The sequence below is a fragment of the Corvus cornix genome, chromosome 5, assembly GCF_000738735.6.
Source record: "Corvus cornix cornix isolate S_Up_H32 chromosome 5, ASM73873v5, whole genome shotgun sequence".
NCBI classification, from domain to species: Eukaryota; Metazoa; Chordata; class Aves; order Passeriformes; family Corvidae; genus Corvus; species Corvus cornix.
The window spans coordinates 20326239-20338286 of record NC_046335.1 but is presented as its reverse complement, the minus strand read 5'-3'; the positions used below and the strand labels follow the sequence as shown (position 1 = coordinate 20338286).

At 38.1% G+C, this 12048-nt stretch overlaps 1 protein-coding gene across 2 annotated transcripts in view; it reads left to right on the top strand.

The window, feature by feature from the left end:
- Nucleotides 1-12048, top strand: part of TSHR (thyroid stimulating hormone receptor) — a 61623-nt gene that overhangs the window by 6622 nt on the left and 42953 nt on the right. The window contains exon 3 of one of the 2 annotated variants that reach the window (XM_039553227.1): nucleotides 11853-11924. The exons of the other annotated variant lie outside the window; for it this stretch is intronic. Coding sequence (XP_039409161.1) covers nucleotides 11853-11924 — 72 coding nt within the window. The remainder of the gene's footprint in view (nucleotides 1-11852; nucleotides 11925-12048) is intronic. 2 annotated transcript variants of the gene reach the window in all.

The following is a 12048-nucleotide window of genomic DNA, read 5'->3' as shown; positions in this document are numbered from 1 at the left end:
AATTAGTGTGTGTTATCATCGCAGTTAAAGTGAAATGTTAAAGTGAAAGGATTTGTTCATAATCACAATGGTAAGTTGAAGCACTGTTATAAGGGTTCTTGAAGTTATTTACAAACTGTGCACTGCTTTACTGTGCACACACAGGCCAACTCAAAGTGAGCAAATGAAGAACAGGAATGAGTGACAGTAAAGGAGCAGAGAAACTGCTAAAGACCAAAATAATATCTTGTAAACATTGAATACAATATTATTTTTCATTCCTTATCAGTCATTGTATCAGTAGCATTTCTTGTACATTTGGAGCATTTAAATTTCCTGTGTCGTGGCACAGAATCCCATCAAATGCTGGGAACTGTACAACCTCAAACCAAAAAGCCATTGCCATTCCTAGTAGAAACAAGCATTACTTCAGCATTTTTTAACTGCACACCAAACTTGCTCAACAGAAAGCAGAAGGATTGCAAGTAGTTCTTTTGTAAATGCTGTGAAGAGCTTAACCTCAATGAGAATATCACACATTTTTACAGAAGACACTGGTGATAAGGCAGTAGAAATTCATTTGTACCATTTCCTTGTCCTAGAAGATGACGAGTTTTGATCATCATAGTAGCAAAAGAGTAGTTTATACCAGAGTTAAAAAAACTCTATTTTTAGAGTTGATTTCAACAGAGGTTCAACAGACTGATTCTGTAAGTGTTACACTACACTGAATCTTGAATTGCTACTGTAGCCAGTTTTCATTACAGTGTTTTCTTTTGACATAAAATTTCCAATCCATTACACTTCAGAAGCACACAACAGCCTTCTCTTGAATTGGGAAACAGAGCTTATTGATATATCTGTAAAAGAGAAGAAAAAGCTTAAATTTTACCAAAAAAAAGAAAAAGAAAAATTCATGTGACTACTAAGGGGTAATTTACAGATTTTTTTGCAAATAGCTAATATCAGTTAAGAGGGCAACTTTTCATGAATCTGACTCATACAGACTGTTTATATATTTTCAAAATCAATAAATGTTTGATGTTTTCCTTAACATGGGTTTACAGAACCTCAAAACAGTCTATAAAAGGTGATTATATTTTGAAAACTGGACTGTCTCAGGAAGTGTTTTAAAAATGTCTAAATGATCTGCCTTCATCACCAGGTGTGACTGAACCTTCCCACATGCAGTTCAGAGAGACTACTGTGAAATGCTAATCTTCCAAAACAGGAATAAGAAAAATGAGGTACAGTCTCAGTTCCTCAAAAACTCAACTTTAAACATGCTTTGGTTGACCATACCTAGGCGACTACTATGTGGTAGCCAAAATTTGGAGAGTAGAAAAAGTAGCTTATTTTACTCAAAAACGAGAAGTGACCCATCTACAAAAGGCCATTTTATGTCAACAGCTTCTATTCTATTCAAGATTGTGCAATCCAGCCTGTGCCCTGATACCTTACACAAGTCAATGGGAAATGATACTCAGGATTTTGCAAAGTGCAATGCTATGGACTCAAGTTGAAGCAATGAGAGCAACTACATTAAACATTAAACATTACAATTTAAGCATCAATTTAGGCAATGAGCTGCTGACACATACTAAAAGAAGATTAGTTCTCTCTTGAACTCAAGTCAGTGAGTGTGATCTGTCTGGATCTAAAGAAACAGGTATTTTAAATGGCATTCTTTATGAAGAAAGGTTGAATCACACAACATGAAAAGTTTGAGCTATTTTTTTCTCAGAAATAAGTAGATACATAAATATGGAGGCTGAAGAACCAGTCAAGGTAATTGAAATGAAACCTAATATAATTTAGCATAGAATTATTACCGCAGGCCTGGTTCCTACGGTATATCACCGTGTCCCGCAGCCGTAGGGAGGAGGAGGAGAGAAGATCCAGCAGGCAGGAATTGTGCAGCAAGATTGATTTATTTAATTATTTTACAAACTCTTTTATAGACTTTTTTCTTCATAGTCTAATTGGACAAAGGACCAGCCACCCCTTGGGGGTGGTTGGCCAAAATCCTAAAACATCCATTGTCAAAATATTTTTCTACTATACCATAAACAAGACTTTTCAAGGTTGCAGGTGGCTTGGTTGTTTACATTCCCTGCTACCTCTTCTGTGAGAGAGAAAAGTCTCTCACGGACTTAGAAAATAGCAAGAAAATCCTCACTAACAGCATAGAATCATACAATAGTTTGGGTTGGAATGTACCTTTGAAGATCATCTAGTCCAACTGCCTCTTCAAAGAGCAAGGGCATCTTCAACTTGATCAGGTTGATCAGAGTACCATCCAGCCTGACCTTGAATGCTTCCAGGGATGATTTATCTACCACCTTTATGAGCAATCTGTGCCTGGGTTTCACCATGTTCATTTTAAAAATGTCTTCTTTATATTTAGTCTGAATTGATCACCTTTTAGTTTAAAATCATAACCCCCTGACTTATTGCAACAGGCTCTACTAAAAATGTGTCCCCAGCTTCTTTTTAGAAGCCCTCTTTAAGTGCTGGAAGGCTGCAATAAAGTCTCTCTGGAGCCTTCTTTTCTGCAGGCTGAAAAAACCCAGCTTTCTCAACCTTTCCTCATAGAGAGATGTTACAGCCCTCTGATCATCTTTGTGGCCCTCCACTGAACCTGTACCAGCAGGTCCATATCTTTCCTGTGCTTAGTACTCCAGAGCTGGATGCAGTACTCCAGGTGGGGTCTCACCTGATCAGAGGAGAGAAGCTGAATCCCCTCCCTCACCCTGCTGCCCACAGTGCTTTGGATGCAGCCCAGGACACGTTTGGCTTTCTGGGCTGTGAGTACACATTGCTGGATCCTCTCATCCACCAGCACCCCCAAGTCGTTCTCATCAGGGCTGCTCTCAATCTGTTCATCCCCAGCCTGTGTTGATACCGGGGGTTGCCCTGACCTAGGTGCAGCACCTTGTGCTTGGTCTTGTTTAACCACATGAGATTCCCATGGGCCGATTTCTTGAGCTTGTCCAGGTCCCTCTGGATGACATCCCATCCTTCAGGTGTGGCAACTGCACCACTTAAGCTTCGTGTCATCAATAGATTTGCTGAAGGTTCATTCAATCCAACTGTTTATGTAATTGATGAAGATATTATTCTCTGCTGGGCACAAGACTTGTGTACTTGCCCACTACTGGGCACAACACTTTTCACTGTTCTCCATCAGGACATTGAGCCATTGACCACAACCCTCTGAATGTGACCATTTTCAGCCACTTTCTTATCTATCAAACAGTCCACCTATCAAATCCATCTCTCTCCAATTTAGAGAGAAGGATGTTGTGGGGCACTGTGTCAAACACTTTAGAGAAGTCCAGATAAATGACATCTGTAGCACTTCCATTGTCCCCTGGTGTGGTCACTCCATCAGAGAAGGCCACTGGGCTGGTCAGACAGGACTTGCCATTGGTGCAGCTGTGCTGGCTGTCCCAAATCCCTTCCCTGTCCTCCGTGTGCCTTAGCGTAGCTTCTGGGAGGATCTTCCCAGGAGCAGAGATGAGACTGACAGGTCAGTAGTTGCCACAGTCCTCCTTCCTACCCTTTTAGAAGATGGGTACAATGCTTCCCCGTTTTCAGTCACCTGGCACTTCACCCAATTGTCATATTAAAACACTACAGCTTCATATATTTCCTTTTATTTTGATCACAGACATTCCTGTTTCATTACTTTTGAACTAAATTTTGATTTTGACCTAAATGGTACTGTAACTTTTTTTACCCTGAACTTTAAACTTTTATAATGGCCTGCAATAAAATGTACTCTACAGTAGAGAAGAGCCATGTTTCTGAAATATTGAGCTAAAAGTCTATAAATGGCTGCAAAGAAAGTACAAACAGGAACACAAAATTTTGAAAAGAGCAATCTGAAGAGGTTCACTTCCTACAGGGAAGGAGAGTAAGAACAGGCTGTAATTGCTGGCTACTATTGTGTTTAATCGGAGAACCACTAAGTGCCTATAATTGCTGCCAGCTGCTCAGCAGAGGTAAAAAAGTGAAACTGAATGTTAAGAATTATTAAGATAGAAATATAGATGAAAGTAAAGGAATATGTTTTGCCTCTGATTGCGTACATAGCACCTGCAAAAAGGACATTCAAATGTATAAAATTACTTGCATACAAAAAACAACTGCATAGCAGCCACTAGCCTGTGTTTCCTCAGATCCTCCTTTTTGCCTCACTAGAAGACATGCAGGCTGCTTTTCTTTTTCAGACATAACTTCCCTTGATCACTATGATCTTTCAAAGATGATAGGGTAGCCTCAGAATGATATCAGCCAGCTCCCCCATTGCCCTTAGGTGCAACCCGTCTGGTCCCATAGATTGCTGTATGTCCAGTACCCTTCTGTGCTTCTTTAGTGTATCCTCTACTGCAGGTACTGCCCCATTTCCTTAGGCTGTGCTGCCAGGAAAAGGACTTAAGAGGCCTAGGAGCAAATTAAAAAAAACTAAGTTACAAAAAAGTGGCCTGATTTTGGCTGGAATAGAGTTAATTTTCTTCATAGTACCAAGTGTGGTGCTGTTTTGGATTTGTGCTGGAAAAAGAGTAGGTAATTCAGGGATGTATTAGTATTGTTGGCAGTGCTTAGAGAGTCACAGCCTCTTCTGCTTCTCACACTATCCCGAGCTGGGAGGGGACACAGCGAGCATAGATACCATCTTTATTTCAACCCCAAATTTTCTCACTTTTACTCTTCTGATTCACTCCCCCATCCTACCCTGGGGGGAGTGAGTGAACAGTGTCTGGGGCTTATTTGCCAGCTGGGGTTAAACCATACCAAGAAGGAACTGGGGTCTTTTCCATGTCCTTTGTCACTAAATCCCTTGTGCCCCTGAGTGGTGAGCCCGCAGTTTCTTTGTTTTCCTTTCATGGACCATGTACTTCCAGAAGTCCCTTTTGTTACCCCACACATACCTTGCAGTTTCAACTCTGTCAGAGCTTTGGCTCTTCTAATATGATCCCTGTATATGAGATTATTCGTATCTTGTGCCCTGGGCAACTGCTTTTGGTCAATGTTCAGGACAGGATCTTGGGTGAGATGGAGCTTTCTTCATGACCCAGTAAGATAATGTTTAGGTTTTCATGCTCCAGGACACTCCAAAGATTCAGTACACACACTTGTTCCCCAGTAACTAACAAAGGTCATTGGAACTAAGATCCATTAGTCAGAAAAGAAACACGCACCAAAATGGTTTAAAAGAGTCCATGGCAAAAAAAGGCAGTTTTCTCCTTATCCATTTAATTAGTGAGTTTCCACAAATGGCAATATAAACTAAGAATATATGAAATATAATTTTCCTGCAGAACCTCTCTGAGAGGTAACATTCCTCTTCCTTCCTCCACAAGGACTGATGAAAGTTAGGAAAAGGTAAACCTCTGTCACAGGAGAGTGAACAAAGGTTAAAAAAATGAAAGTCTAGAACTTAACCTAGCTATTAGAAAATTAATTCTATTCCTTTTGATGGGTAAATTAAGTTCCAAAGGAAAAAATGATCTGACTTCCTCAGAAACTACCTCTATTACAATGTTCTGTCAAGTCTGACCATGACCCACATGCATTCAGCTGAGCCTTAGCCACTCCTCATGGCAATTTTGAAATTCATGTAGCTGAAAAGGAAAGGTTTGCTTCTAATATAATTCATAAAATGTGTATCTATACTCTTTGCAAAATCCCAACTCTAAGTGAAGAATTATCTTTTTTTCTGGCTGTCAGGAAGAAAAGAGGATAATCTTTACCCTTTCCACCAAAATGATGTCATATTTTTCTTCTTAACCTTTCTTTCTTTCTTTGTATTTGCATATTATTACTTTTTTTTCTTCTTCTTTATTTTGTTGTTGTTTTTGTTCATTTTCTTGATTTTTGCATGAGTCAGACACATGTATTACACAGTTGTTGGACTATAGAGGCCATTCTCCCAGACTGAAAATGTTTCAGCAAGTCCTATTTACACTACAGACCACTTGAACCATGTCCATTTAAAGAAATTTTTAAATGTTTATTTGGGAATAAGGAAGGAATTTGATTGGAACCTGACTAACTGAGCAGGGATTATAGAACAGCATGCTTTAGTTAATAGTATTTTTTACACTGAAAATGTAAATGAAGAAATTTCCTGCTATTCCATTAGAACAAAAAAAGCAACATCTGGTTTTGTGAGACAAAGAAATCTGAGGTCATATGTGACAGAGAGGAAAGAGGCTTTAAAAGCCTCAGAGGCCTTTATAGAACAGTCTCAGACAGATTTTAAATTACAGAAAGATCCCTGAAACCTAATTTTTTGTATATAAAAGGCACATAAACTACATAGGAAGTTGCTTCAAGAGTGCTTGAATTTCTACTGAAAACACACACAAGCAGTAATTCTGGTTTCATATTCACTTTACTTAAATAACTTTCATTTATAAATTACAACAATGACAGAGCTCTGGCTCAGGGAAAAGAAAGCAACCCTATTCCAGAAATGGGTGTGTATTATGTATGTAAATATATAGCTTTCTACTTCTCATGTTTATCTATATCTCTCTGCAGTCCTACATTACATTTGGAGGCAAGAACTATCTATGTCCTGTCCTCCTACAATGCCACAGTTACAGGGTTTTGGTCCATGAAGGACAGATATATAAACAATGAATGAAATAATTAATATAAGTTTCTTGATTTTTTTCCTATATGAGGAATGTAAGGAATGACTTGGTGTTGACTTGTGGTGATGACAGCGCAAGTTAAATACAGGCAACTATGAGAAGTGTATCTGGTATGCAAATGGACATTCAATATGTAGCCTCTTTTAAAAGGTTCCAGATTAGTACTAAAAATCCAATGGCTGCCTGTCAAAGGGTTTTTTTTCTCCCTGTTAGATTGTGTAAAATCCTCAGTGAAGGATGAGGGAAACTAATAAATGCTGATACAGAAATCTGGTCAGCATCCCTGACATTTCTATTACGAGTAACCGAAGCAATGGAGTACCAGCTGGTATTTCAGACTGTACAGCACTTAAGGTTTAGAATCTTAGAGAAACTGCCAAAGATAGCAGACATGGTACTGGAGTACTATGATAAAGCTGTTAATATACAAGTAAATAAATCTAAGCTTTGAGGTTGATCAAAGAGAACACATTCTGCATATGTTTGTATCTTTACTCAGATCTTCCTTAAGAAATAGCTTTCACTGTTATTTTCTACCCAATACAAATGTTTATGTAAGAATCTTGTGTATTAAATATAAGTTAATGCAGTTACCTCCTCCTCAGGGAGACACTTCCATATACAGGGAAAATTTAGTTCTTTGTTATGGGGAAAAAAAAGTCTGGTTAATTTCCAAGGTTGTGACAATCTGGATAAAGACTCTCCAAAAAGATTATTTATTAAAAGTAGGAAACAAAGGAGAAGAATAAAGGAAGTTCCACAGGGATCTGGGTAAGACCTTAGGATGTTTAATATACACTTATAAATGACCTGAAAAAAGGGGATGAACAGTAATGTAACAAAGTTTACTCATGCTAGGAAGTTATTAAGGTAGTAGTGCTAAGAGCTGACTATAAAGAATTTCAGAAGGCTCTTACAGGACGTAGTGGCTGGGAAACAAAATGGTAAATAAAGGCTGGTGTTTATAGAGGAAAGGATTCAGTGGGAGAACCATATAAAGATACATATACTAAAAATGACAGATTCTGAGCTCATAATTTCATCAGGAGGAGATCTTGACATTATGTTAGATCTTGGCATTAGTTCTGAATTCATGTTTAGGAAGAGTCAAAAAAACCTGCAACAAACCCACACAAAACAAATAATCATTAAGCCAAAACCTAAATCTAATATTAGAAAATACTGGGAAAGGAACAGATAACATACTTTTGTCACTCTACAAATTTAGGGTTTGCCTGTACCTTGAATACCTTGTAGAGCAGGTATTGCTACTTGGGGTAGAAGATTTACTTAGAAATGGAAGAAATACAAAGAAAGCAGGAAGGATGACCAAAGGTATGGAATGGTTTCCAGAGACATACAGGAGGATGAATCCTTCCCTAATCCTGCTGGCTACACTATTTCTGACACAAGCCAGGATGCCATTGGCCTTCTTGGCCGCCTGGGCACACACTGGCTCACGTTCAGCTGCTGTTGACCAGCACCCCCAGCTCCTTTTCCATTGGGCCACTTTCCAGCCACTCTTCTCCCAACCTGGAGTAGCGTATGGGGTTGTTTTGACCCAAGTGAAGGACCTGGCACTTTGCTTTGTTGAACCTCATACAGTTGGCCTCAGCCCATCAATCCAGCCTGTGCAGGATCCTCTATAGAACCTTCCTGTCTTCAAGCAGATCAACATTCCTGCCCAGCTTGGTGTCATTTGAAAACTGACTGAGGATGGGATCATTCTTTCCTATAAAGTCATCTTTTTTGACTCAAATCCAGTCATAAGCAGTGGGTGATCACGAATTGAGTAAGGATAAGCTCCAACATTGTGGATTGGTGTTTTTCAAATTCAGTCATAAACAGTGGGTGATCACAAATTGAGCAAGGATAAGCTCCAACATTGTGGATTGGTGTTTTCTGTTTGCTATAAATTAGCAAGTAACCAACCTGAATTCTTGCCTGTCAGTCTGAAAGTGTCCATATGTACCTCAATTTGTAGGAAGAGGATACATTAGCAGTAAGAACTTCCTTTCAGTACCTAATTGTCCCAAACACTGACCTGTACACTTTCATTTTGAAAGCATCTATTATTTAATTTCTTAGGGCTGGGCCAGTTTTGAGAGATACTTTATGTTATTCTGTTGGACTGATAGTTAATTGTAGGAAAGCAGCTATATAGTCTTCTTGCATATTCAGAAGTGATTCCCCACTTTCAGAGTTCCTTTGCTTTGTTAATCTTTCCCTCATTCTTACCACATTGGTAATACTAGCATTGGACACTAGGTGGCTGGTAATCATCTTCTGGTAAGCTCAGCATGAATTTCACTATGTGAAATGTCTTTTCATAGCTATTTTTGCACCACTGAAAGACTACAACACATTTATTTCAGAATAATTAAAAAAATATATTTTTGTGTGTGTTGGATTTAATTGGATATAAAAACCTAGAAACAAATGTGTCAACAGCTCTTTACCTAGCCATTACTTTGCTGTCATGTTTATTTCTCCTATATAAAAGCTGGAAGGTCATTACTTGTTATAATTTTCTCAGAAAAAAGAAATTAGGATGTAAAATTTTTTACTTTGTTTCAAATTGACAAACTCTGTTTCATATTGACATATGGTAAATTTCCCCCCCTGTATTGGTGGAGGATAGTTCATTAAAATACATATAGCTTTTGTTGACATGATTCATATTATAAACCATGTAATTTCAATCTGAAATTCTTTGGGTGGTCTGTATTTACTTATTGTGTTTTGTAGATGTGCATTTAAAAATTCTTTAAAAATGAAGAGACAACTACATAAAATATATATATACTTTCCTAATATATCTTACTGAAGTAATATCACTGATACTGCTGTGGATGTTAAAATAATGTCTGTAAGGTTAGACATATATTTATATATTTCTGAATATAGAAAATGTGAAACAATTTATGTGTGAGGAAAATACTGGTTTCACATGGATTTTTCACATATTTGCCTCCAGATCCTGTTAAAAGATAATGTCCTCTCGACACTGGCATGGCCTACTAAGTGCTTTTTGCTTCCTTATTTATCCAGAATTTCCAGGCTTATCTGGCAGGATGTGTAAATTTCAAGATTAATGTAAGATTTCAAGATTAATGGGAGCTCATTTAACCTAGCTCACGAATGATGGGTCAGACTCCACTCATTCATGGAGTGGGATGATTGTCTGACATAAGAGCAGGAGGTCAAGAAGAGACCTAGGATGATGTTTAAATTCTTCAGTTTCTAGAAAATGGAATTATTTGTAAGTGGTAAGTTAAGTAATGTAATGATTGGGGATTGAAAGTAACAATGTGTGGATCAGCATTTTTTAGGTGAACAGGGGACCAGAGGTATATAAGAGGGATTAAAAGTGAGCTTGGATAGTCCAAAGTGACTTAAACGATATTTTTCTTGGCTTTTGAGCTCTAACAATCTAAGGTGGAAGCCTTAAGACTGCTTTCTCCTCCTAATGCACCTGGGTTACCATTAGACTTATTTGCAGCAGGGGCACATTGCTGACTGACATTCAACTTGGTGTCCAACAGGACCCCAGGTTTTTTTCTGCAAAGCTGCTTTCCATCTGTTTCCTCCCAACAGTGTTGAACCCTGGAGTTAGTCCTCCCCATGTGCAGGACTTTGCACTTTCTGCTTGGTGAACTGTGTAAGGTTCCAGATGGCCCACTTCTCCAGCCCATCAAGGTCCCTCATTCTCACTATTTTACTTTAAGACCTGTTAAAACCTGGCTGAAACCAGAACTTCCACAGTAATTATTGTCAGCTTCCTCAAAGGCCTGGAAATACAGACAAATGTTGACACAGAACCACAAAATCAGCAGGCTGTGCTGGACTATACAGAGGTTTTCTACAAATATTTTGTCTAGGATTATGATAATGGAAGGAAGTAGTGTGTGAAGTGGAGGAGGGAGAAGGATGAGAGAGCACTGGTATGGGTGTCACAATGCTATGGGTACAGGGGAATAAGCGATAACCAATTGACATTCCACCAGTCAGGGGCTTGGCTGGAGCCAGGTGTATTGAGGTCAGGAGAAACATCAATTCACTGTTGGAAAAGTAGAAGTCTTTAGTCATACTTGCAACAAGTATATGGAGTGGAGAAGGTACACTTGGGACATAGATTCTTCCCTTGGGATTATAGGAATGTACATTCTCTTAATTTATACTTTAAATTCAAGATAAAACTTTTAAGAATTTCTACAGATATTGTTATTATTAAACTCTATTTCTACAGTTTTATTTCTTGTATGTAAGTTCCAGAACCTTGATAAATCTCAAGATGATAATATATTTGTCTATGTAAATCAAATACAATTATGGTAATCAGAAACTAAACAGAATCAGGAAATCATACTAATTTGTTTATTTCTTTTCTCTTTAACTGTTGTTAAACAGCAACTAGGGGAAAGGTTTATCATTTGTTCTTGATTATTCTTCAAATTATTCATTGACTAGAAATTCTGTAAGTGTGTTCCCAAACTCTATTGGAAAACCAAGGATTAACAACAACAAGTTGTAACTACAAGTTTAACAGACATTGTAGGCTGATTTTCCAAAGCATTTCCTCCTTTCGTGTTTAGAGGAGTGAGTCTGCTAGAGATTCATCTGTTAAGAGCTTGGCTGTTGATAAGTATCTCCCTTAAATATTGTGGGTTTTTCTGAAATCTCCTGCAGATGGGTAAGGTACATGCCACCCCCCATCAGAGGTCTGGAAGAAGAATGTAGTATTAATTACAAAGAAAATAGAGAATTCTGTGGAGATAGTATGTAATTGCTCTAATTCAATTTTGGCTGATATACCTGAATTTCTTGCTCAGAATGAGGGATAGGATATCTTTGTGGAGCCTGAAATGATGAAGAGAATGCTTATTATCTTAATACTTCATTTACTTCAATGAGCAAATATGTTTTGCTGGTCATGCTGTGGACCTTGAAAGGTCCATCATCACCACTGACTGCTGAGTTCTTGGGAGGGATGATGCATAAAGCTGTAATTTAGATTGATGAAGCACAGCAAACAAAGCAAGCCACATAATGGAACAGGAATAGAAATGAGGCAAAGATGGCAACACTGGGAAAAGGCAAGATAAGAACAAAAAATATTGGAGTAGAGCTGAAGCTGTGGAGGAGTTTTTAATGTTAAATTGTACTTACCAAAGGAAATTAACTGCCAAACTTTTATTTCTCTAGGAGGTTTATGGAGACTCATCTAAGAACAATTCCAAGAGATGCTTTTTCCAATCTCCCCAACATCTCTAGGATGTAAGTTCTCTTCTTTTTCTGATACTATTCTTTTAAATTTTTATTAGGAATCACTCTCCTTCTCCAAAATTCTGTCTTTGTGTATAAAAACTTAGGAAATGAAAATATTCTTGTACCTTTGCAT